Raw genomic sequence first — 27,139 nt, 5'->3', positions numbered from 1 at the left:
ACTTGGTAACTGAGCTTAAAATGTTACATAAGTGAATAACCTTGTACTTAGGAAATATACAAGGAAGCAGTTAAGTGTTCAAGGATCATAATGCATCCTACCTACTCTCAAATGTTCAGAAGATAGACAAAAGATAGACATATGGATAGACAGATGGATAGTTTGGATGACAGAGCAAATGTGGGAAAATGTTAAAATTGGTGGATCTGGGGAATATGACAGTATGATGGAGTTCTCTGTATGGGGTTTGTGTTATTTTCTCAACTGTCTTTTAAGTTTGTTATTATTATTTCTAAATAAAGTTTAAAAAAATAATATAGCACGGACTTTGGAGTTGAACTGTCTCAGTTTGAATCCCAGATCTGCCATTTACCAGAAATGTAACCTTGAGGAAGTTACTTATCATCTGAAAAGTGAGAAATAAATAGTCTCTACTCATAGGGTTATTGTGAGGATTAAATATTTTAATGTTGGGAAATGGCTTCCAACAATGCCTTATACAGAGTAACTACCACAAGAAGGAGAAAGAATTTGTAGGAACCTTCTCCTAACATCAGAATAGTCTCTGGCTAGACGCCTAGGCCCACACTACAGAAGACAATGACCACCCCAGATGGAGATTTTTATTAGTAACTCCTTACTATAGTTTTTACTACCTCTTTGGCAAACCATGCAAGCAATGAGCAATATCACAAGCTGGACATTCCTTTTTTCCCTCTATCATAAAAGATGGGCAAGTCATGAATTCTTTAAATATGAATTCCAAAATGATAGGCTACATTCAATAATCATTTTATTAGTTACAGAAGAATCCCCACTAGTATTTACATAGTGCAAAAAAGCTGTTATTACCCCCAACATGTAATATAATTATCCTTCATACAGCAAAAGAACAAAATGAAAATCCCTTCATGTTATAATTCATTACTTTTTGCTAGCTTTTTATTAGAGCATTAAAATTGAGACATTAAATTATAAATTTATGTGGAATATTTAGAAATTAAATTACAAAATAATGCAAATACTTTAAGGTGTGATTTGCCAACAAAGTTTAAATTTTTATCACTGACTTGGATTCAGATTTCAGATAGGGAAACACATTTTGGTTGATTCTGTATGTATGTGAGGGTTCGATGGGGTAAGGGTGGAAGAAGATGTTTGTAAATAAATCATTTCACAGAAAAAAAATTTAAATCAGTACAAGAGAATTAATTTTTAACATTCATTAAATTAATATTCTAACCTGTTGGCACAATGTACAGAACATACTTAAATGACAGGGTTGGTTTTTTTGTTGTTGTTTTAAGCAAACAGCAGCTTAACAAACAGTAATACTTCTTAATACATATATTTAAAGTAAAAATGTGTTACAATTTAACAGCTTTATGTTAAAGAGTTGAAAATGAATATAGAGTTCATTACTAATTTGCACATTACAATTCCCACCCACCCACCTCCCCGAGCTTAGTAAGAAATCAGACAAGTGCATTATTTGGATATTAATTTCTTCAGTATTTAATTAAACTATGTGAATTTCTTTTGACTACTTCTTTTCCAAATACTGGAAGCATATAAAATACCTTCTCTGCAAAAATGACCTCCAGCCAAAGCCTTTAAAAATTTTTCATTATTTTCCATGCTTAGTCAAAAGAAATATATTGTATCATTTACAACATATTTAAACCAAAAATTAAGCTAATATGAACATTTGTCTTTTGAGAAGTAATCTTACAGCAAACAAACCTACTGAAGCAGAAATCTAATTTTGGGAGTGCAATTCATATTGAAATTCATACACATATATTGAAATATAAATCTAATAATTAGTGCCAGTAAAACAACCTCTACAAACTAAGAATTAAGAATCACTATGGTTTTTATTTCTTGTGATGATGAAATTTTACTCTTATCATTAGGTCTTTTTCTAGGTTTCAAAAGAGCCACACCCTCTTCCAAGAACAAAACAAAACAGAACACCACTTTCCTAACTTTCACACATCCTCCAAAGAGGAGGCTTCTAATATAACAAAATTCCAAAATTTACCTAAAGGAAACAAATTTTAAGCACATAATTAATACTTAAAGCATACTCTCAACATAGTAGCATTTCCTTTATCGAATTTTGGTTTATCCTCTAGAGGTGACCTGTCTCCTGCATTTAAAAAAAAGGCTGTGGTCCCTTGGGTTTGCTGGCAGAAGGGGTACTGCATGTGCAAGAGCATTTATTGAATATATAACTGAACACTCCTGAAGTCTATATAGCAAAATTTAAAATTATTGGTGCTCATAGGATTTCTTGAACTTCTCTTTTGATACAAATGTCAAAAAATCTAAAATGGCAATTCATGTTCAAAAGAGATATAAAATATAAGAAACCTTTGAAAAGCCATTATCTCAAGATCAAGAGTTATCTGAATCACTGACATTAAGCAAAGGAAATGTACACCATAAAAATTATGAAAAGTTTTAAAATTCACTTTTAAGACTGTCAGTAGTTCAAAACCTCTATCATTTCTTTAAACTAATGCTTCCGAATGTGTAGACAGTAAGATCTGCCACATACAAATCCATGATTTCTATTTCAGAGGCTTCATTCCTTACATACTGTATCCTTTAAGTGTTGGATACTTAGTGCCTAAGAAGTCAATACTGGAAAACAGTTTAGATAGGATAGTACAATAACATCCCCTTTCAGCACACTAGTAAGGTTGACAGACTGACATTTCCTACACAGCAATGCTCCCAAACTTCCACACTTCACAAACACTAAATCATCAACCAAGAATCTTAGCTCTTTCGTAGTTAAATATCAGCATTATAAAACACCAAAACTAACACAGTAGTCTCAATGTGTTTGGTAAATATTCTGCCCAATTCTCCTCTCCTTCTATGAGGCAAAGCCTGATATAACCAGAACAGGGAAAATTCCCCTCCCTCCCTGGTTTTCTTTGTGCTTCTTTATGGGAGCTTATAACTGGAGGGCTGGTGTGTGCATGTTTCAGGGTGTTTTCTAGGTGGGGGGATTGGAGGGGAGTCATAAAAATAGCTATTTATAATTTTCCCCCTATTACATAAATTTGTAGAGGTCACTACAGTCCAGCTGGTGACTGACTAGCAAATAAAATATTTAGCTCAGCAGGTTTAATTTCTCCCAAGAAGATATATACATTCCTAGAGAAGGGCAGAGATAAGTAACAGTGATCAAGAATTAACACCTGCACACTATAAATCACCTAACAGATTCAGCACAGTAAAACAACTTTCTCTTTTCTTCTAAAACTTCCTCTTCCAAGCCTTGAATTCTCAGGATATATGTTGTTAAGTTGTGTAAAGCTTGTTTCCCTTACCTCCTGTCAGTGACTATGGTCATTGTTATATGGAAGATGCTCAAGGCTAAGCGCAAAATGTATATTTTAAAAAGGTGAAACAGTTTCACTCAGGATGAGTTTGGGTACCCAACTAGATCCATAGCTCAAACTAAGAGGATCCTGGGCCAGAAGTATGCAAGAGAACACACAAGCATAAGAGCTTTGTTTCTGGATAGTTTACATTAAGTGCTACAATCATACAATCAATTACAGTTATTCACCTGTTGAAGTCTGCCTAAAATCTACGTACAAGAGCATTCCTGAGGTAAGAAACAAATGTTAGATCTACCTGGAAGGTGCTAACGTGGGAGACTTTTCACTATCACAGACATCTATCACTTTCTACAAATAAGGCCAGCTATAACCTATCATGGTGGCTGGTTTCCTTTGCTAGCCTGTTTTAAAAGTTCTGTTGTAGCCCATTCCAACTTGAATCTTTCACAATGATCAGTGACTTCTGAAATCAGTATTTGTGAGCAAAACAAAAGTTTCATCAATTTTTAACACAAAACACTTCATGGACTTACTCTCAGACTTTTATATCATTTTCTGACTCTACCTTGAGATCATTTTTAAAGAACTCTTACAATTTTCTGGTCACATGAAAGGAGGCATGGTCTTAAAGCAAACTCTGGTAAATGCTCCTATCCATAGAAACTTGATCTTTAACTTTCAAAATGAGTCTAAATAGGTAATTTAAATTTATTTTCTTCAAAACTTGGTCTTTTTTTAACCATTGTTTTCCATTACATAAGCTGAAATGGTTCTGAATTTTCCACACAGTTCTTAGAAAGACTCAGATGCCATTTAAAAGCTGAGCTATAGAACAAAACAAGTAAAAGAAAGCTACAAAAGTATTTCAGTTGGAAATTAAATACATGTATTAAATATTGAACAGTGCAATATGTTGAGATGAAGCATAAAAGGTAATGGCTGCAACCCTTAATATAGTTGGAGATAGCTGACATTTCCTGAGTTATATATTTTGGGGTACACAATTAGAATCAGAGCGTTCTTGGTTCAGTGAGCTGCAGTTGCTGGGTTTCTGGTGCTCGTGACTTGCTTCTTGGTCAGGAGTCCACGCCTCACTGTCCATTCCCACCTCCAGCGGCTCAGACACCTCTGTTTCCTCTTCTCCACTTTGCTCTGCATTGTCTTCCTCAGAACCATTAAGAGTTTTTCCAAGTTGCAGGGTTTCCATAGTTCTCTGGGTCTCTGAGACCCAAGACTCAATTCTACTATTGAGCTGTACTTCTACAGATATAGGTTCATGAGCATAATCTTCCTCTTCCTCCTCATCTTCATCATCCTCTTCTTCAAGCATGCCAGGTACAAGAGTGCTGGTGGTGCTAGTGATGGAGGAATTCAAAAGATCTCGGCAACTGCCATCCAAAGAGCCAGTCTCTGTACTCTGCTGTGAAGCCCATTCTAGGTCATCTGGCTTCATTTCCTCTTTATCGCTTGCTGCAGACTTCCCAGGACTTATAGCTGAGGTAGTACTGCCTGTAGCCACTGTCAATGGCTGCTTACCAACAGGGGTTGTATCAAATGGAAGTTTACTGGGTTTTTCAGATGTAGTGTGCTTACAGGAAACCTCCTTCTCATTTTCTGAGGTTTCCAGTCCATCTGAAGTTTCCACCATGTTTCTCCAATTTGTTTCTGCAAATATTGAACAGATTTTTTAAAAACCAGAACAGTTTCAGAGTCATGCAATTCTTAAAAATGAGAGAAGAAAATATAAAGAAATTTGTTGGCTCAGCTACTGATCGGAAAAACTAAGAAGTTAGTTTATTCTAGTACTAGTTTTAATATTATAAAAGGAAAACAACTCTCAAAAATGTATTCAAGATAAAGACATAAGGAGGCACAAAACACTTCATGGACTTAGTTACTCTCTTAGTTATTAATGCTTCAGAAAACAAAAGATCTTGTGCCAACAAGAGCTCACTGACGGTCATATATAAAATCCATATACTCTCAAAAATCACAAAGAAGTCTAATTTTTATTGTGGCCTAGAGATATAGTAGGCTTAAGAACCCAGGACTCACACATATGGCAGAGCTGAGATGTCCAGCACAAACAGTTCTGATTTGACAGACGTGTACCACGTTCTCTCTGCAAGCTAAGACTTGTCTTTCCGCCCATATTGGGACTTGTGTTTACATTTATAAACAAAGAAGCCATCCATGCATTTCCAGCATTTGTGAAATTTTACCTTAAAACATACCTAGCTTGGCTTACTGCATAGTAAGGAATTTGGCCCCTAAGAGGTAACCACCAACCCTTTGGGATTTCTGAAGGAATACGACTGTCTCTGTTCATCATGATGGGCCCTTCAGACAACACCTGATAAGTTTATGCTAACCTGGTGACCTAGGGTGAGCTCCTTGGGCCACACGTTATCAGCCCAACCTCTAAGAAGGGAGGGCCCATCAGAGATTGAGTTCAGGCAGCTGGACAATTAACTGATCAATCTGGCCTACTAATGAAGCCCCAATAAAAACTCTGGACACTGAGCTTGAGGAGCCTGAGCTTCTTGGGTTGGCAGTACCCTGTGCACATTTTCACATCGATGCTGGGAGGATACTGTGTCCTGAAGACAACAGGCTTTGCACTTGGAACCTTCCCAGAGTCTGCCCTATGCATCTGTTCCTCTGGCTGAATTTCCTCTATCCTCTCCCTGTAATAAACCACATTCATGAGTTCTGTGACTCTTTCTAGCAAATTTATCAAATCTGAGGGTGGTTTTGGGAAACACTAGAATCTGTAATTAGTGTCAGAAGTGAGTATGGGCTTGTGAGGACTCTTCCCTCTAACTTTGCAATTGGATCCCTAAATCCTAGCAGTTAGGATCAGAAGTCTAGGGCAGATTTGGCGGTCTGGAAGGCTGTGCCCTTACTCTCGCAGTTTGGCTATCTCTGGATACTTACCAAGAGGCTTTGGGGGCAAAAAAGAAAAAAGTGATATTATGTAATAGTGACAACAAAAAGTTATTTTTAATGAAAGAAAGTCAGTTTATAGAGCACAAAATGTAACAGGAATCAGGAGGTGAAGTACAGCTCTCCCACCCCTCTTTTTTATTTTTAAATAAAAATTCCCTTCAATTTATATTATAGGTGCTATTTACATTTTATAGGTATAATTCTTATCAGTTTGTAACGATATAAGCAAGTCCACAATGACCTACTTATATTAATGTATTCAACTTGATTATTACCCACTGATTGTATTTCAGACTATATTTTGGGCACCTGAAGTCAGGACACATGGTTTGGAAAAACCTTTCTTTTCTGCAGCTACTTCAAGTGCAGAATGGGTCCACCCCACTCTGACTCCTATACCCCCATGAATCAAAATCTACCCCTTTCTATATTTTCATTCTCACTATGACGTACCATTTACACAGCCTCAAAACAGAAAAACTTGTCGTAATCCTTGATTCTATCATTCTCCCTTACTACATCCCTTCAACCCACTGAACTCATCACTATGTCATGCCACTTCTATTATGGAATTTGGTCCTTTTTCCCCATTCCCATCAGTACTACCTTAGCTCAGGCCTTATCTTGTTACACATCCTGTTGTACACTGGTATTTTCCTAATTGGCCTTGTGAATTGGTACAACTGGCTTTCCATTAGGCAAGGGTATGATCCAAACTCCTTAGCTTGACACAATCAAGTCTTTTGTCTATCTTTTTAGTCTTATTTCATTCTGACCCTTAACCATATGTTTCATGCCCAGTATCACACTGCATTCTCACTGCTCCCAAAATTCATACCCTTTCTGTTTAAATTCCTTGTCTGTGCATAAGCTGTTCTATCTGTATGGGATATGTTTTCCTCCTTTACCCTTCAGACTCCCACTCATCCTTGATAACTGTCATTTTAAATTTGAGTTCCTTTCATGACTTTCCTAGGGGAGGCATTCACCAACTTGAAGTTCCACAGCTGTTTGTATGTACAGGTCAAAAGTACTTGTTTTTCAGCAATACATGCCAAAGTAATTCGGGCAGAGAATAAAAATATATATTCGGGGCTCCCCTGAGGAGCTGGGGGAGGATGTGGAGGTATTGGACTTCCTCACCTGGATTGTTGCTGATGTTCTCAAACATTGAGGACTGATGGTTTAGTGTGCAGACACCCTATTTTGGGGCTTGCCCTTATGAAGCTTGTTACTGCAGAGGAGAGCATAAGCCTGCTTGTGATTGTGCCTAAGAGTCTCCCCCTGAGTGCCTCTTTGTTGCTCAGATGTGGCTCTCTTTCTCTAGCTAAGCCAACTTGGCAGGTGATCTCACTGCCCTCCCCACTATGTGGGACCTGACTCCCAAGGGTGTAAATCTCCCTGGTAATACTGGGGATGAGCCTGGACCCAGCATCATGGGATTGAGAACATCTGGACCAAAAGAGAGAAGCGAAATGAAACAAAATAAAGTTTCAGTGGCTGAGAGATTTCAAATGGAGTTGAGAGGTCACTCTGGTGGACATTCTTATGTACTATATAGACATCCCTTTTTAGGTTTTAGTATATTAGAACAGCTAGAAGTAACTACCCGAAACTATCAAACTGCACCGATTATGTAACTATGTAGCTTACATGGGGTGACAATGTGATTGTGAAAACCTTGTGGATCATACTCCCTTTATCCAGTGTATGGATGGATGAGTAGAAAAATGACAAAATCTAAATGAAAAAGAGGGTGGGCTGGGGGGGATGATTTGGGTGCTCTTTTTTACTTTTATTTTTTATTCCTATTTTTATTCTTTCTAGTGTAAGGAAAATGTTCAAAAATAGATTGGGGTGATGAATGCACAACTATATGATGGTCCTGTGAACAGCAGACTGTACACCAGGGATGACTGTATGGTATGAGAATATATCTCAATAAAACTGAATTTTAAAAGAAAAGTACTTGTTTTTGTGTTTGCTGTTCCACCCCCTCATGCCTCCTCACTCCCATTCCAGCTCATCATTTTGTCCCTATGTTTGGTATATAGTAAAAGCTGGGGGGAGGGGGTCTATTAAATGAAAAATTCCACAAATATATTTAATTTATGTGGAAAAATAAAAATCATTTTTAGATGCACATTTGCATTTCCTTACAGTAGTTTTCCCCCTTCCAAAGTACTCCAAGAATTCACTTATGGGGTCTTGGGGAGTTCCCACCCTTCTCTTGACAATGAGCAGAGCAATTAATCAAAGGACTAGGAAAAGAAGGTCAATAAAATGAGCCAGGATGACCTCTTAGTATTGAGAGACTTAGTACTAGGCAGTCATCATTTCTGTAGGCGAGCTGAAAGCCAGACAGATCCTTCAGAAAGGAAAGAGGGATGTGGCCTTAGAATCAGAGACAAGGGACTCTCTGCTTCCAGTCACTCAGAGACCTGTTACAATGATCAAAATGCCCACAAGGTCATGTATCTGCAGAGGGACCCAGGGCCAAGGCTCCCACCATAAAGTAAAAGGTGAAGCTTGATCAACAATTGATGAGCACACCAACACATGAACATGACAAAGAGAAACAGAGCAGGTATTAAAGTGTCATCTTTCTCTAGGGGACGGGAGAAAACATGCAGGGAGGTGGGGATGAAATACACACAGTCTGAACCAGCAGAAAATATCCAGAAGCCCACTTTTGAAGGACTAGGAAGCAGGTTAAAGGAAGGAGCAGAGATCTCAACAAATCTGGAAATGACACTGATCAAATCTACTATATACATGAATTGTTTACTTTAATAGAGATTATTCGATAAAGCTCTTCTTTGCTTGTTAACCCCTTCTGGCTTTCCTTGTTTTGTTTATTAGCTCTGTATTGAAAATGCCTTTCAAACTTTCAAATCACTAGGGGGTTTCTCAGAGTTTCTTCAAATGAGTTTGAGAACCTAGAGAGGAAGGGGTGATGACAGACAATGAGAAGGAAATGCAGGATGGATGAACTACACATTGAGGTTGCCTCTCCCATAAGTTACTGAATAGGTTACTGAATACCTACTCTGTGGTGCTACTGTATTGAGTCCTATAGGGCATTTATTCAACAGACAGGGAACACATACATCACAAGTTAAAAGAGCAAGTCCTGGAGTCAGACTTTGAACAAGTTATTTACCTCTTTTTACCATAGTTTCCTCACCCATAAAGTGGAGTACAATATTTCTTACCTCACAGGGTTGCTGAGAGGATTAATGAATTAATAAATGTGAAGTGCTTAGAAAAGTACCTAAGAGATATTATTATACAGCAGTAAATGAGTTATTATTATTTATCAAGTGCCCGTTATGTGTCAAGTCCCAATCCTAAAAGAACTTACAATTTAGTTGGGATTTATGTTTAGAACTATTTGTTTCATGTAAGTGTGACAGAACTGAGACTCAGCTTAGGTAGAAGAGAATACATAAGCAAAGAAACAATTAGTATGTACACAAGGACACTGAGACTGAACTATCAATAGAAGCTTTCCTATTCTATTAATATCTGGTAGCCCTTTCTCAGCATTTTTTTTTTCTTTAAACAGTACAATCAAAAGAGCATATTTTAGTAATTTTGCAGCAGGATGGCATGGCAGAGATGTGTGTTGATTACTACAGTCATTCCCAATTTTCTTCCTTGCTAACAGAACCCTCAAACTTGGGATGGCCTTGAATTCAGTCCCATGAGATAAATTAAAATAGTTCTTAGCCAACGATGGCTATTCTATTCCCCTTTGCCAAATACTCTTATTTCCCTAGTCTCTCTTGCAGCAAAGAGTGATCATGTGATTAGTTCTAGGAAAACAAAAAGGAAGTCTTCCGAAAAATCTGTCCTTCATTGATAAAAGGAGTATATTACATGAACCTTCTGCTTTTGATTTTAGTTGTGAAGCCAGAGCTGCAGCAGCCATTTATGAGCATGAAATGAAAAGCACAAGAACAAGAAGCCACAGACTGAGAATAAAAGAGCAAAAAGTACTAGGGTCCTTGATGACACTGTTGAGTGACTATCAGCCCTCAACTGCTTTTAGCCCTGAATTGACTTCATCTGTGAAATAATTAAATATTCTAATTTCTTGTGCAACAATTAGCAGAGTTTATGTTTGTAGCTGAATACATATGATATAGACAGAATAACCTTGTGCTTTCTCCCAGTACTATTTATGGTTATTTCCACCCATTTCTTTGGCATTCTGATATATCAGCTCATAAGGCTAGAATCTTTAAGGTTCTGTCTAGATTCCTCCCTATGATTTAACCATTTGCTGACCGAATTTTATCTTTGAATGAAACCTTATAGATTACTCAGTTCAATGCTCCCCATTTCACTAAAGAGAAACCTAAGGCCCAAAGGTTAATCAACTATATCTAAACCCATTACACAGAGTGTGAAAAAGCCAAGACTTCAATATTTTAACACTTTAATTCTACCTGGTGCTTCCTAAAAACACTGCCTGAATCTTTTAAAAATTTCTTTTTATATAACTTTTCTCTAAATTTGTGCATACGAAGATCATTTGTCCATTCACAGCTTCATGAATTTATCTTGCAATCTGTCTTTGGGAGCTGGCATTTCACTCTATAGAGAGAATTTCATTGACAAATTTGTCATTTTATCTTTTTTTATTTTCAACTAAATACCACTTTAGCAAAATAAACATGTCTATCTCTAAGCCAATATCACCAACCCTGACCTTTGGTTTCCTAAAGGACTACAATAAATTTTTAATTACCTCTGGTCTAGGGCTTTATCAAAAGCATTACAAAGATTTACCTAGAATCACAGACATAAGACAGAAGGAAAGAGAGCATGGAAATAAGAGAAGGAAATGATGGAGCCAGTTTTCTATATGTTAAGTTTTAGGTGGCAACTGTCTATTTGGTAAATTCCCAGATCAATTAAAAAGAGAACAGAAGAGAAAAAAAAACAATGGCCCAGTTGAAGGAAGTGGCAATACTATAATACTATAAAAAAAAAAAAAGAAAAAGAACAAGGCAGAGGGGAAGCAAATCAGAAACCAGATCAAGAAAGAGGAGAACTTAAGGGTTCAAAGTACTAGAAAAACAAGGTAAGGAAACTATTAAGATATCCAATGCAGTAAATAATGTTATCTTAAACATTAAAAATAAATACTATTTTTTAGTCTATTTATATACATTTTTGACTACAATCAAATTTAACTCAAAATGTCACTAGTCTAGATTTCATAAACAGACTAATATTCTGATCTTTAGTTTACTTAGTAAATACAAAAGTTTAATAACTAAGTATAAAGTGTCAGAATAAAACTTCCTAGTATTTATTTAGTTATAGGTCATAGGTATGGTGGTGCATTGTGTTTTTTAAATTCCCTTAGGCATTTTACCACAACTCATATTATTAGCCAGTCTCTCTGAAGTATCCCTTATGAAAGGAACTGCATACACAGGCTTCTAAGGATGCCCTAACCCAATTAACTCAGATATGAAGTTTACCTTAATTATTTATCTGATAATTTTCTTAGACCATAATTTCATGAACTCTATTTGATCATTCAACAAAATTAATTAATTTTAGAACTGAGACCAAATTTCAGGATCTCACAGAAAATCTCAGTCCCAAATAGTCTCCCAATTTTTAATGGCCATGTTTAACACAATTTTTAAACCAAAATTTTGAGCAAAATTTGAATAATCAAGAATATATTAAAAGAAAACAACAAAAGGTTGCATGGAAGTCATTTCCAAAATTTAAAACATTTAAAATAATATGTAACAACTTACCATATTCCTTTTCATTTACTTCAGAGATGGGCTCAGATATGACACTGCAGAAAGAAATTGCACTTGCTGCAGAGGGATTTCGAGAATGTCCCATGTGGTGTGGTACCTTTTTCACATTCTTTAAGGCTTCCTCAGCCTGCTCTTGTTCCATTGCTGCAACCATATCTTTATATGCTTTCCTGGCTTCCTCAGTGAGTTCTACTAACTTATTGAACAGGCTCTAATAACAAAGAGATATTTTGATTAGTCCATTTTTTTCTTACAATTTTGATTCCTAATTAGCAACATCACCATTGTTTCAGAGTCAGGTATAGTTTCCATATTATGCAAATGGTACACAAACCACATAATTTTATAATTAAATAATTTTATTTAATTTTCATAAGTCCGCAGAAATTTCTTGGTTCTAATACTAGTCATTAAATGTGATATATATTACAAGTTCTGGCAGAGTCTATTAATTCAACACTCTTTGTGTCTGGCACTATGAAGGGAACAAAGAGGACTGGAACATCAACTCTACTCTCAAGGTACCTTCCTTGTGACTGGAAAGAAAAGACAGGAGACAGCTATAATTCAAGGCACAATCCCTTAAAAGCCTCAGAGGAATAAAGTGCTATGGCTTTTGGAGCAGACATCAAATTTAATTGCTGGACATTCATGAAGAATTTATGAAAGAAGATGACAGGAGATATAGGCCTTGAAGAACAGGTACAGTTTTAAGTGGTGAAGACAGGGCATTCTTAGCTAAGAATGCAAAACCATGAAAAGTTATGGATAGAAGTAAGTACAAAACTTGTTCAGGGAAGAGTAAACAGTCTTATTTATATCAGAATATAGGGAATGAATGTGTGCTAAGTAACCGAAGTCTAGGGCTTCAGGAGACGATGACAGACTCCATAGTAATTAAAGTTCCCTGTCATTTTTGCTTATTGGAAGAACCTAAAGACCAAAAACAAGTCAGTGGTGGTATGGTTTGCTGGGGCCTTGAGGAAAATACGACACAAGATAAAGAAGCAAGATTATACTGTACCAAAGGCAAATTATGGAAAAAGAATATATAGCTTGGAAGTAAAATGTGAACTCAAATATCCAAAAGTTCCTCCATCAGTGAAATTTGTAACAAAAATGAATATGAATGGAATAAGTAATTCCAGTCACAGGTGCGTACATGGAATATACTCATGTTACTAAAACAGCAAAATTCACGTAGCATTAAAGTTGTACTTTAATTAATGTCTAATGAAGTCAAAGAACATATGGAGCTTCCATAGCAGCTAGAAGGACAATCAAACAATTATTTTTAGTGATTCTTACATCAAAGCTCAACAACTTTCTACTCATGTTAATGCCTTGCTTTAGTATCACAATGCAAAATACCCACAATTAAGCACAGAATTTCAGCTGGTAAACATGACCTGTATATTTGGAAAAAAGTGTTTAATTTTATATATAAAATTTTGTTTTCAGACAATGGTAGAAAAAGTACAGTACAATTATTTTTCCTCTTAGCAAGGCATTGTCATTTAAGTATAAACCTGGAGCAATCAAAACAGAATTCAAGTTAACAAGATGACACTATGTCAAAAAGTGGCAGATCGATGTGGAATAATGTTTGTTTTTAGAAACATTATTTCTAAAGAAGAGAAAAACAAATGCATGCTTTCCCCATTTTGCATAGGGAGAAGAGCTGAAGTTTAACTTGTTTAAAATAGCAAATACAATAAATGTTGTTGCTAACTGTGTTGACTTTTTTTTTTTTTAATTCAGTTTTATTGAAATACATTCACACATCATACAATCATCCATGATATGCAATCCACTGTCCACAGTATGATAACATAGTTATGCGTTCATCACCACAATCTATCTCTGAACATTTTCCTTACATCAGAAAGAACCAGAACAAGAATAAAAAATAAAAGTGAAAAAAAAAAACACCCAAATCATCCCCCCATCCCACCCCATTTGTCCTTTAGTTTTTATCCCCATTCCTCCACTCATCCCTACACTAGATAAAGGGGGTGTGATCCACAAGGTCTTCAAAATCACACTGACTGTGTTGACTTTTTAAGAGGGCTGGGTGCTAACTACCAGTAGTATTGGAATTTATTTATTTTTAAAGGGGGAGAGGGATAGATTCTGCTAGAGTAGCTACTAATGTGTTACGTGTACCAGATTTGATCAACATTTGTTTGTAGCCTTTAACGAATCAAGCATTTAAGTGAAACCAATAACAATAAAATAGGCATATGGATATGCGATTCTGAGACTAACGTTAGTTTTACAGTGTAAACAAAACACAGAAATTGTTGGGAATAAAAGAATATAGGGGAAGAGAAGACAGTAAAATTGAAGAAATAAGCTAGGATCATGAAATGAAAGTAAGGACTGGAAACTTAATACAGAGGTTGGTTTTAGATAACAAGAAGTTAGGGGTGAACTCCCACATGATTCCAAGTGGATATAATTGATAATATATCAAAATTTTCTTTAATGAATTTTAGTTTAAACATTAATTTTACTACCTTAAAATCGTAGCAGGCAAGTAGAATAATGTGTAAACAAAACTGGCAAGCATTTTATAATATAAAACCATAAAAATAAACTATAATTCATAATTCATTAAGCCAATACAATTTAAAACAAACATGTCCACTTTTCCCAATCCTGATCCCACTACTATTCCTTAAATTCTAATAGTGAACAAAAAAGGAGTACATTCTATTTAAATGTATTAGGTCTCTTTATATATGTCCCTGGTTTTCCACAGAGGTATCGTCACCCAAATTTTCACATATACTTTAGCATAAGCAAGCAGATTACATCTACTACATATTCATTCAACAAGCATTTATCATCCACTCACACTCAAGTAATATGCTAGGTATCAAGGATACAAAGACAAGGGGTCTGCCCTCAAAGAGTTTACATTCAAAGGGAAAGAAACACATGTGAACAAACTATAGCCAGGCAGTATGATATGCCATAATCGAGAAAAGCATGGGCTATTGTGGGAGCAAATATCAATTTGCTCACAGAGAGTAGGTGGGTAGATACATAATTTCATGGGTGGTGGGAAGGAAACTGGATGGGGAAATGGGGATATGCAAATGTGGTGACTGGACAGGAAAGAATACATACTTAAATATTTAAGAACAGCATAGTTGGGAAGAGAGGGAAATGGTCCATCAGTAATATAACAAAGAAGTTTTGAATAAACTTCATAAAAAAGCCTTAAAATATTATCAAATTTAAAAATGGGCAAAGGAGTTGAATAGACATTTCTCCAAAGAAGATATACAAAGGCCATCTGAGCACATGAGAAGATGCTCAACATCATTAGCCATTAGAGAAATGCAAATCAAAACCACAAGGTAGCACTACCTTCCTATGAGGATTGTTTTTATTAAAAACAACAGAAAATAACAAGCGTTGGCGAGGATGCGGAGAAAGAGAAACCGTTGTACATTGCTGGTAGAATGTAAACTGGTGTGGCCAGTTGGCAGATCCTCAGCAAGTTAAACACAGAATTACCATATAAGCCAGCAATTCCACTCTTAGACATATACTCCAAAGAGCTGAAAGCAGGGACTCAAACAGATACTCGAACACCAATGTTCATGCCGCATTGTTCACAACAGCCAAAAGGTAAAGACAATCTAAGTGTCTATCAACGGATGAATGAACAAATAAAATTGTGGTATATCCATAAATAGAAGACTATTTAGCCATAAAAAAGAATGAAGTTTCAGTACGTGCTACAACATGGATGTACCCTGAAAATATTATGCTACGTAAAATTAGCCATACACACAAGGACAAATACTGTACGATTCCACTTATAAGAAATACTAAAAATACGCAAATTCATGGAGACACAAAGTAGATTAGAAGTTACTAGGGGCTAGAGGAAGAGAGAATGAAGAGTTATTGTTTAATGGGTACATGTTTAGGGTAATGAAGAACTTTTCATAATGGAAAGTGGGGATAGTACTACAATACTGTAAAAAGGAATCAGTGCCACTGAACTGTACACTTAGAAATTGTTAAAATGGCAAGTTTTATGTTATACACATACCACAATAGGAAAAAAAAGCAATCAGTGGTGAGCATCACTCTAAGTTAATAACTCTTATGTTATCAACTTCTATGGACAAAGTTCTTTATTAGCAGACTATGAGGGAGAAGACAGCATCATCAGTGCAGAACTTTTCTAACTGCTAGTTTAGGAAATTCACCTTCTAAAGGAAAATCTCTAATTAAAGGTTCCATTTAATTCATCTCCTAGTAGCACAAAATATATCCATCATCTAGACCAAAGAAAATTATTTTTTATTGTATAATATTAGATATCTTAACCTAGCAGTTAAATAAATTACCAAGATCTCCACAGTCAAGCCCAGAAAGAAAAAATACTCTGGCAGAAATAGAAACCAAAATCTTCTCAAAATGCTGTGGAATTAATCTATGCAAATGTTTTCACCACTACTGGGAAAAGGGAAAAAAAAAGAAATGTAATACTAATTCAAGAATTTTCCAATCATTCTTTTGAGAGTCGTCATGTTACTTCTTCAAATGCTTAAACATAACACTGGCATGTGTCAATAGAAAATGTGCTCTTTGTGGGGTGAGGGGGAGATTAGGGAGTGTGTCTTCTGAATTCTTACCTCAGCACCAAAGTAGTTGAAAATTCCCACTACACTAACAGGAACCAGCTTGTTTACACAGCGTCCTAGAGCTTTTCTTCCAAGTGCAAACACAAAAGGAATTTCTTGTTCCCGTGCCATGGCTATAACATTATAGAGAGCCTCATCCAGGCCACCTAAGAAAGTCATCACATGGAGAGGTATTAATATAATCATTTCCTAAATGAAGCTAATTTAGCATCCAACAGCTAAAGCATAAAGTATAGCATCAAAGGATTCTAAGAATGTTTGCAGCACTTAAGGTGTTCCACACATTCTCCTTGAATTTGTAGCATGTGTGGATATATGTACTTATGTTGTTTCTTCTCCCCACCTAAACCCCCAATTCCTTAAAAACAGGTATTTTTGTCTCTCTCACAGGGAATAGCACAGCAGAAGCCAAACTGCAATTCAACAAGGATTTAGTAAAAAGAAATGAATTAAAATTATTAAAAGTAGCTGACTACCTTTTCTAATCTCTCAGTTTAAGAAGTAATCTATTACAATGCAATGAGATATATAATACATTACTGCTTGTATTGGTGTTTCTCCAATGAGATATGCCTATTACTGCTACTTGATGCATCTATCTGCTCAATCACTTAAACTGGCTCCTCCATCAAAAGAGAGAAATAAAGGTGCATCACACAGTACAAAGTACACATATGCCAGCTCGCCCAAGAACCTCTGAATGTAACTGCTGGTAACTGACAGACATATCTCTACCATAAGCAGGAGAAGAGACCTTTAATATTTTTCTAATTATTTTTAAGATGAAGAACAAAGGAAGGTCATATAAAAAAATTAAAAAGCAGAACAAATTTTCACAGGGGATACTTCGTGGGCCCAACCTAAATCCTTAGAGTTCATAGATGAGAATTTTCTTCAAAATCTAATCTTAATTATACTACTTAAATTTCAAATATTGAAAGATTTGTATTTTCTTCCCTCATATTCAATATTTTGTTTTATACTTAAACTCAGCTGAAAAAGACATTTAGCTTCCACTTTAAAATCTACTATATGTCCTATAATTATACTAAATGTTTACAAAGTACCTCAAAGGAAAATGTTCATACCTTTTGATTGGATTTTTTCACAGTTTGGAGAAATTATCACACACTTAATCTTGTTTAACTTCATATGTTTGGTAACCTCCCTTAAACCCATAACCAGCCGTCTCCTTGCTTTTGCTCTTACAGGATCCTTTTGGTAAATCCGTTCCTGGAAACTGACAAGCTCTTGGAGAAGAAGAGTCACACATTCATCAATCTCTTTACAAAGAACCTGGTTACAATACCTGCAAAGGCAAACAAAAATAGGTAACTGTTTTATTTTCCTGTAATTATAAAATTATTGTAGGAAAATATCTTTGGGAAAAAAAATATATCCAGTGAGAGGTCTCCACAAAAATCAAATCTTTAAAACTTCTAAAATCCTTCAGTCAATTTAGAAAACCAAAAAAGTGATTGCCTGTTTCTGAATTTCAATAGATTGGGTTTTATGTAAAGGACAGATTAATCTCAGGGAAAACTATTCAAACCCCCAATGATTAAACTCCTGAGGATATACCAAAGATGCTTCTAGTAAAAAAGAAATATAATTTCAAAGGAGCTAACAGAAAGCCTTAAAACCAAAAGCTCTTCCTCCAAGCTTAGATAAATCACAGTGTCTGGGCATTAATTTGCTCATCTATTTAAAAAAGGAGTTAGACAAGATGGCCTCAACTATCTCTCTAGCTCTGAAATTCTATGCTATAGAGAATGAATTCAGTAATTAATCTGAAGCCAAAACCAAAGAGGGCTTGAGGTAAAGGTCACAGGCCTTTATATCAGACAAAGCAATAGAATAAAATGAAGTTCTTTATGAAATCATGTATGGCTATAAAGTGAAAAACAGAAAAGTAGTGTGATGCCACTATAATATTTTATTTCAGGGATAAGAAAGTCATCCCAGTTTACTTACTCCTTATATACTCTCCATCTTTTCTAGTTTTCATCCTTTATTGCTACCACAAGCAGGTCCTTATCAAGGAGAATTGGTATAATTCCTAATCTAAGAATAGCCAGGTAAGCTAATTTCCACTTGTAAGCTACATTACACAGTGGAAAATTCTAGGCCTGCCCTTCCTTAGGGCAAAAAAATTTCTGGTTGAGGAATTTTTTTTAAGTTTATGTGAAAAATGTTTAAATAAGTACAAGTATAACACACTTCATAAGAGAAGGTTTAACTGGACAGACTGAGGAAATAAATATTATTAGAATATGGCAAATTAAAGAATGTGATTAAAGAAAACATCAAAAATGCAATTTTTCTCTTTCCTCCTTTTTTCTTTCAAGCTATTTCATATGTGTGTAACACTTTATTCCCCAAGCGTTTCCTTTGCTCCACTCCACATCTGTTATTTGATATTTAATTGACTTCACAAAAATCAAGGCAAGAGGTATTTGCTCAAAAACAACAGTATAAGGAAAAGGAAAAAAAAAAAACAAACCAAGGTGGTTAAGATTCACAAAGATTATACTTTCACTCTGGGATTCTTTCAGATGTCATTTTTAAAGGTAAAATTAATTCATCTACACTAATGTTAAAATCCTAAAATCCTTCACAGTAAAACTGTGAATTTAAGGTTATCTACAGATGGAGTATATTTTGTAACTCCCTAAGTTATCTCAACTTTAAAATATAGAAATATTTGCTTATAAACAAATAGTTTTATGTAACAGGTTCACTTCATGTAACAGGATCCAAGAAACTTATTAATTGATTAGAGAGGATTCTTGAAGGGTAACAATATGGAAAAAAACAAAAGCATTTGGGGAGGAAAAACTCACTGTGTAGCATTTTATATATATAGTATAAGAGTCTAGATTTCCCAAAGTATATACACTATTTGCTATATAGAGAATATATTTCCTATCAGTTTACTTCCTTATGTACACAGACAGCTGACAGAAGGTTAATGTTTTAAATATAATAAAACCAGCTGCTTAACAAAATCTGAAAGACAAAATGAAAGGTCTTTGGTATTTTGTCTGCTCAACCCAGAGTAACAATGACAGTAATAAGTTCAGGACTACAGTCAAGATACTTAAACTATTCAACTTCAGTAACAAAAATAAAACTTACTCTCTAAATCTTTTGCTGTGGATTTTGGTTATTGTTGAAGATGCCATTGGACTGCCTATCCCGGAACTAGCAGGAGAACCTTGTGACACAGGTGTCATACAATATGGAGAGTTCTGACTTGCTGGAGAGAGTGAAGTATCACTGGGCATGCTCAGTCCAGTATCTGGGGAGGTGCCAGGGAGGGAAAAGAATTTAGAAACTTCAAATGTTTACAAGCTATATATTGATCAAAACAATTTAGAATGGCAGTTGTTTTTTTGGGCAACCACAAATTCTCCAGAAGCTAACAAGTTGGACATTTTTCATACCACAAATAAATAATTTTCACACTACAAAAATGAAGTCTTCCTATTTTCTATTAAAATATACTCCACAGAGAAGATGAAAGGCAAAATTATCCAAAACATGTATTAGTAGGTGATTTGAATTAAAGAACAAAAGTATTAACTTCTGCCCCTCGTTCCAGATCATTATCACCTATCTCCCTTTGCCCTTATTTTTCTACCTATATCTTAGAAATCACGTATTTTCTTAACTGTCTAAAGATTCCCATTGCTGCTGGCAATGACAAAGTATATCTCATTCATTCTCTTTACACCACTCCTTATTCTCCAGAGACCACCTTAATTTCTTTTTCATTTGATATTTGCTTCTCTGCTCAGGAAGCTGTATATTTAGATGCTATCTCTTGACTCTCCTCCTTCTTTCCTAAACAGCTCAACTCAGGAAAAGACTTGATATTTGTATATCCAGTCATTAATTAGCAAAGTCATACATCTTATCTCTTTCCCAAATAGTAAACTCTTTGATAGCAGGATCAGTCCACTATGTATCTTTATTATATTCCCCAGCCTGCCCCCAACCCCAGTTGTTAAAGTATACAAGGTAGGTGTTCAATAAACATTTGCTGAATGAATGGATGGATATACCTAAATATGCAGGGAATCATATTAAATTGGCAGCAAAAGATAATCCTAACCAAATGTACCCTAGTTGAACAATCCTTAGAAGTAAACTAATTTTCTAAAAACAATGGAACACTGCTACTCAATCTATGTATAAACCAGATATAAATGTGTTGCAAAAAGCTGAAGAACAAAAATATGCCAGCAGGAAAAGGGACCTAGCCAGGTCTCTTTTAAAATCTATCTTCCATGGCAATATAAATTTTAGAAGGAATCTACTATTTTGCTGAGGTACCCCATCTGGAATCTTATGTGCTGGCTACTGTATGGGACTGAATCTTATTGACCAACTGCACTCTGCATTGCAACAGACTTTGAGATTTCTACCTCAGTGTGACATGTTAGTTTCATAAATGGAAGAAATAAAACCAATAAAAATGACAAAAATAACCATGTAAAGAAAAGAAAGATTACCAATAATGTTTTGGATATAAAGGAAGCCAACATGAAAAGAACTGTGACCAAAGAAACCTCATACAATAATGAGCTTCATAAATTTGAGAGTTTATAACAAATTCAGGATTTAAGCCTCAAAAATATCAGACCTACTATATAGTTCTGATCCCCTTCTGTGCCAGTTCGGATGTATTATGGCCCCCAAAATGCCATTATCTTTGATGCAATCTTGTGGAGGCAGACATATTAGTGTTGATTAGGTTGGAAACCTATTGGTTCAGTGTTTCCACGGAGATGTGACTCAATCAACTGTGGGCAAGACCTTTCGTTGGATTATTTCCATGGAGGTGTTGCCCCACCCATTCAGGGTGGGTCTTTATTGGATCACTGGAGTACTTTAAAAACAGCCACACAGGCCCAGATGCAGAGCAGCTGTGAGTGACATTTTGGAGAGCAACTGAGAGTGACATTTTAGAGAAGCTGCAGCTGAGGGACACATTTTGAAGATGGCCATTGAAAGCTAACATTTTGGAGAACGCCATTTTGAAACGCAACCTAGGAACAAGCAGATGCCAGCCATGTGCCTTCTGAGCTAACAGAGGTTTTTTGGCCCCAATGACCATCCTTCAACGAAGGTGCCCTATAGTCGATGCCTTACCTTGGACACTTTATGACTTTAGACTGTAACTCTGTAACCAAATAAACCCCCTTTATAAAATCCAATCCATTTTCTAGTATTTTGCATTCTGGCAGCATTAGCAAACCGGAACACCTTCCTTTTTCTAACTATCCCCCTGTAAGAAACATCTTCAAAAGAAACCACACAAAAAAATATTTTAAAAAAAATTATATAAAATATGGAGCACATCCTCCAATTAGGACAGAGGTCTATCAATTAAAATACTCTGGACCATTCCACGAGAGGAGGGGAAAAGAGAAGGTTCTTACCTTCCTGGGAAACAATCTCCTGTGCCAAATCATCAGTAAAATCTAAGTGCATTTCTATTGGTTCTTCAGATCCCAAAAGATTGTGGTCCACAGTTAAACGACCCTTCTTTTCCTCTCTTTCTTTCAAAATAACCTAAAAGTCATTACCAGTCTTTAATTACTGAGTACGTACTGAATGATTTCAATGTATACTATTACACAGTGAGAGCAGTTCACTTGAAAATGGACATGAAGACTTTAGTTACTATATATAGTAGAAATTGGCTGAAAAAAAGGTGAATGTAACTTTAGATGCTATATGCTGAAGTACCGTATCCAAAATAAATGTAGGGAATCATGCTATGGAGTATTACAGCTATCAAATGACATTTGCTTCATTCTTTAAATCCATGGTGACAAACTATTCCCCCAAAAATGAAAGAAATAAAAAGTTCAGAAAGTAGTCATATGGCTACATCTGATTTACATTTTGTAGTTTTCAGTTATTTAGATGTGGATTATCTCATTCTGATCCTCCTAATAACAATATTGAATTAAGGAAGGCAAATATTAACCCCAACTTATAAATGAAGACAAGGGTAAAGTTTGCCTAAAGCTACAAAATAAGTACCGACGTTAGTGCTAGAATCCAGACTTCTGATTCCCAGGGTCTAGGAATGGTTGTTAAATATTAAACTTTTTTCTTTTTTTTTTTTTTTTTAACTTTATAGAAAGAAGTCATTCTCCAGGGTCTTGCTACTCGGAAAGATAGCCATGATACTGAAGCTATCCCCAACCTTAAGTTAACTGGCCACCATAAAGATGCATGACTATGAAGACTTCACAATCATCTGTTTGCTAAAATGCCACAACTATTTTTGCAAAACACCTTAACCACTATTTTTCCTGTAAAAAATATCCCCAGATTTAGGTTTACCTTTTTAAGTGCTGTAGGTCGTTTTAGTTTTGCAATTTCCTTCTCTTTTCCTTTTTTTGCTTTGGAGGAAGCAATGTCCAAAGAATTAAAAGATGTCAAACAGGGCTGACTTTTGGTTAAAGGTTTTCTGTTAGCAGAGTCTTTAGTGTGACAAGACGCTGCAGTGACCACTAAAAAAAACAAGAACATTAGTTTTGCTATTACAACCAATGCCAAATACTTTCAGAATTTCCAGTGACAAACCTACAAAAACAAGAACATCCTCTTCCTGTGGAAAAAACAGACATCATAATAGTAGGAGCAGTACATAGCTATGCAGTGTCCCTCAGATTCAGTTTTTATCCATCTTTTTAGCTCCATAAGATTAAAAAAAAAAAAAGACAAAGACAATGTTATAAACCAATCTAGCAGTTCAAAGTACAGATAAATATTAGTTCCACTCGACCGCAGCAACTCTCAAGCATGGCAATTCTTTGCAATTCATCTTCAGTCAAAACCATTCTGCCACTAAAATTTAAAAACTATGCACCTCTCCTTATTCCTATTGAATTTGCTATTCATTCATATATAAGATACGTGGTCTATCAGTCTTTCATTCATTTCAGTCTGTCAATAAAGAATGATGATAGGGATTGTGGTGGTTTGAAGTTGGTACGTACCCCAAAAAAACATGTTCTTAAATCTATCCCATTCCTGTAGGTATGGACCCATTGTGAGTAGGATCTTTTGATGAGACTACTTCAGTTAAAAGTGTGACCCACCTCATTCAGGATGAAACTTAATCCTATCAGTGGAGCCCTTTATAAACAGAATGAGTACAGAGAGAGGGAGAAAGCCATGGAAGCAAGAAGCTGAAAGCAATGAAACCTGTAAGAGAAGGGAAAGACCAGCAGACACCACCAAGTGCCTTGCCATGTGGCAGAGAAGCCAAGCAAGGATTGTCAGCAGCCAGTCTTTAGGAAGAAAGCATCGTCTTGATGATGCCTTGATCTGGACAATTTTTCAGCCTCAAACTGCAAGCTAATAAATTCCCATTGTTTAAACCAACTCATTTCATGGTATCTGCTTTAATCAACTTAGGAAACTAAAACAATTGTTTTTCCTAAGTTGCACTTAGTACTATTCAACAATTTGTTTTTGACTGGCTGATATCCTCATTCTCCACTGGCTAGCCCTAATCCTTTAATGTCCCTAAGCCTCCAATCTCAATTCACTCTGAGTCTAGCAGAGAAGCTTTCATTCTCCTTCCCCAAGAAGGTGCTATCCAACCTAAACTTAAAAACCACCTGAGTGAGGTAGCAGGCCTCCTTATTCCTATCCAAGGGTCAACAACCACCTCTGCTCTTCAACTCATCTCAATTTCCCTAGGATCTTGCTCCATTCCTTCCCCCTGGCATATTTCAAGTTCCTCCTTAACCCAGTTCTTTTCCCTGACTCTCTACAACAAGCTAAAATCTCCTCTATCTAAAAGAAGGAAGAAAAGAAAAAAGACAAGCCAACAAAATCCCTCCTTTGACTGGCTTCCCTTCAAGCTAAATTACCACTACTCCCCTTCAGTTCCCCGTTAACCTTCTGAAGTCTTTATCAACATCAATTCCCAAATCATCACAATATGACCTCTGCCCTACCCACTTTCTTGAAACTGCTATTACCAAGATCACCAATAACATTACAAATGCCAAATATAATTTTCTGAGTCTTGATCCTATTCTAGCTTTTTTCAACATTTGGTATCAAAGACCACATCCTCTTCCTCAAAATTCTATCCTTGCCTTCTGCGACATTACACTCTCCTACTGTTCTTCCTTTCTCTCAAATCTATTTTTCTGGTTCGTCTTCCTTCTGAACTTTAAATCTGAGCATTCTCCAAGGCGTTTATCCCTGAACCTTTTCTTCCTGAATTTTCTTTCCCTGGCAATCTTACATATTTCTGCAGCATCAATAATCATCTCTATTTGAAATAGGCTTCTAATCTAAACCACACACTCACATTGTACGCTAAATAGCAGCCACAAGGATCTCCCTCACTGAAATTTCAAATGTAATACGTCCAGAGCTTGTTCGTTCCTTCAAAACTCTTCTTCCATGATCCTTATGTTGTTTAGTTTCCTCATAGCCCTTACCACTATCAATTATCTGAGCCAGAGAGCTTGGAGTCATCTTCAACCTGTTTTCATATTCCATCAGTAAACCCTCTCAACCCCTTACAATTCTTTTTCATTCCTACCACAGTATCATCCCTTTCTTGGATTTCCCAATAGATTTCTATGTAATCTACTCTCTCCAATTTAAACACTGGTGATAGCATGGAAGTTAACTTCATTTCTGTCAAGAATCCCACTCCCCTTTCAAAGTCCAGTACTTTGTGAAGTCTTTATAACACTCTCCCATAACTCCCTGTTGACATAAAACACTCTTTTTGCAGTTCACAGAACTTTGCTTGTATCTTTCCTAAGACACTAGCTTTTTATTAGTTACTTGTGTATGTCTTTCTCCCTTCTAGACTATAAACTTCTGAACCACAGATGTATCTTAATCCTATTTGTAATACCAACAGTTCTTGACACCAAGCTTTGCATGTAGATATTTGTTTGTATATATTATCTGCTAACTGAATCAAGCCTGTAACAATAAGCCATTTGAAGTATCACAGATTAACCACTTCTCCATAGTATTGTTAGATGTCACTCATTGAGTGATTATACCTCCAATACTCTTCTAAGCAGTTTATAAGTGTCATCTTCTTTAATCTTTAAAACAATCCTAAGTAGGTACTCTCATTTCCCACATTTTAATGTGAGGAAACTGAAACAAAGGGGGGATAAGTAAATTGTAAAGGAAATATGTGGAAAAACAGGCAACTTGACTCCAGAGCCCAGCTTTAACCAACTGGCCACACTACCTCCAGAACACTGCTAATTCTTGGTACATTCCCTGTGGTCCTTTAATCTTGGTGAGATATTACTAGCGCTCTCCCCATTTAAACAACATGAAACCTTAAATCTTAGTATGCATTCAATATTATTTTTACTAATGGCTAACTCAATGCCAAGGTTTGTAATGGATGGGTAACAAGCTAGAGATTTAAACATTTTGCACATAGGATTAAAGTTATATACTGTTGCTTATGTTTTTGTCAATAAGCAATAGTCCTTTTACATAGGAACAGGAAAAAAACAGAAAATTTAATTCTATCTCTGGACATCAGAGCTTTCTATTGATATCTCACCCTCTAAACAAAGACTATGAAAAGAAACAGGGAGCACATTAGTGCTAAATTTGACAAGGTTTGTTAAAATAGAAACTGCTGTTTCAGTAAAAAGCCAGGACATTTTCTCACACACACAGACAAATAGACACATACAATTTAAAATAAACTTCTATGTTTGCCATTTGGTTTTAAATTGGATAATGTAACAGTTATGAGAGCCAAATTACTTGTGATTTTATTTCAAACTTTAAAGAAGAAAAAAAAAAAGTTTACTGCTTTAAAATGGACCACCAACTGAGTTTTGAGCAGAGACCTGAAGGACATAAGGGAACAGACTTCACTGATATCTGGGGAAAGTGTTCCAGGAAAAGGGAATATTAAGCACAAAGATGCTGTGTTAAGAGCATGTCCAGTGTATCTGATGATCAGCAAGGAGGATAATGTAGCTAGAGAAGAGTATCTCAGGAGAGAATGGTGATGAGGGCAGATAAACAATGGGGTCAAATGAGAGAGGGCCTTAGTCAGGACTTTGGCTTTACTCCAGGTGAGATGACAAACTACTGGAGAGTTCTAAGCATGGAGTGAAATGATCCAGCTTATATTTTTAAAAGATTGCTCCTTTCAAAATAGACTGGGTGTAGGGGAAGGGGAAGATGGATACTACAATGCTGTGAGATGATGGGGGGCTACTAGCAGGGCAGGAGAGGAGACTGTGAGTAGATAGATTCTAGACATGTTCTGAAGGTAAATTAGAACGTGCTCAAGAACTTAATGTGGGTGGGGGGGTCA

The 27,139-nt window shown here is 35.9% G+C and overlaps 1 protein-coding gene across 1 annotated transcript in view; it reads right to left on the bottom strand.

Annotated features, from left to right (window-relative positions):
• Window positions 1–446: 446 nt before the first annotated feature.
• Window positions 447–27,139, bottom strand: part of SECISBP2L (SECIS binding protein 2 like) — a 77,843-nt gene continuing 51,150 nt past the window's right edge. Inside the window, exons 12-18 of the mRNA XM_037834034.1 lie at window positions 23,140–23,309; window positions 22,224–22,356; window positions 19,915–20,077; window positions 17,865–18,085; window positions 16,768–16,922; window positions 12,098–12,317; window positions 447–5,027 (exon numbers count right to left, since the gene is read on the bottom strand). Of these exons, the coding sequence (XP_037689962.1) occupies window positions 4,345–5,027; window positions 12,098–12,317; window positions 16,768–16,922; window positions 17,865–18,085; window positions 19,915–20,077; window positions 22,224–22,356; window positions 23,140–23,309 (1,745 nt within the window). The 3' untranslated portion in view covers window positions 447–4,344. The remainder of the gene's footprint in view (window positions 5,028–12,097; window positions 12,318–16,767; window positions 16,923–17,864; window positions 18,086–19,914; window positions 20,078–22,223; window positions 22,357–23,139; window positions 23,310–27,139) is intronic.

Source organism: Choloepus didactylus, chromosome 4 (assembly GCF_015220235.1).
Source record: "Choloepus didactylus isolate mChoDid1 chromosome 4, mChoDid1.pri, whole genome shotgun sequence".
Classification (NCBI taxonomy): Eukaryota; Metazoa; Chordata; class Mammalia; order Pilosa; family Megalonychidae; genus Choloepus; species Choloepus didactylus.
This window is presented reverse-complemented; position numbering and strand designations above follow the sequence as displayed.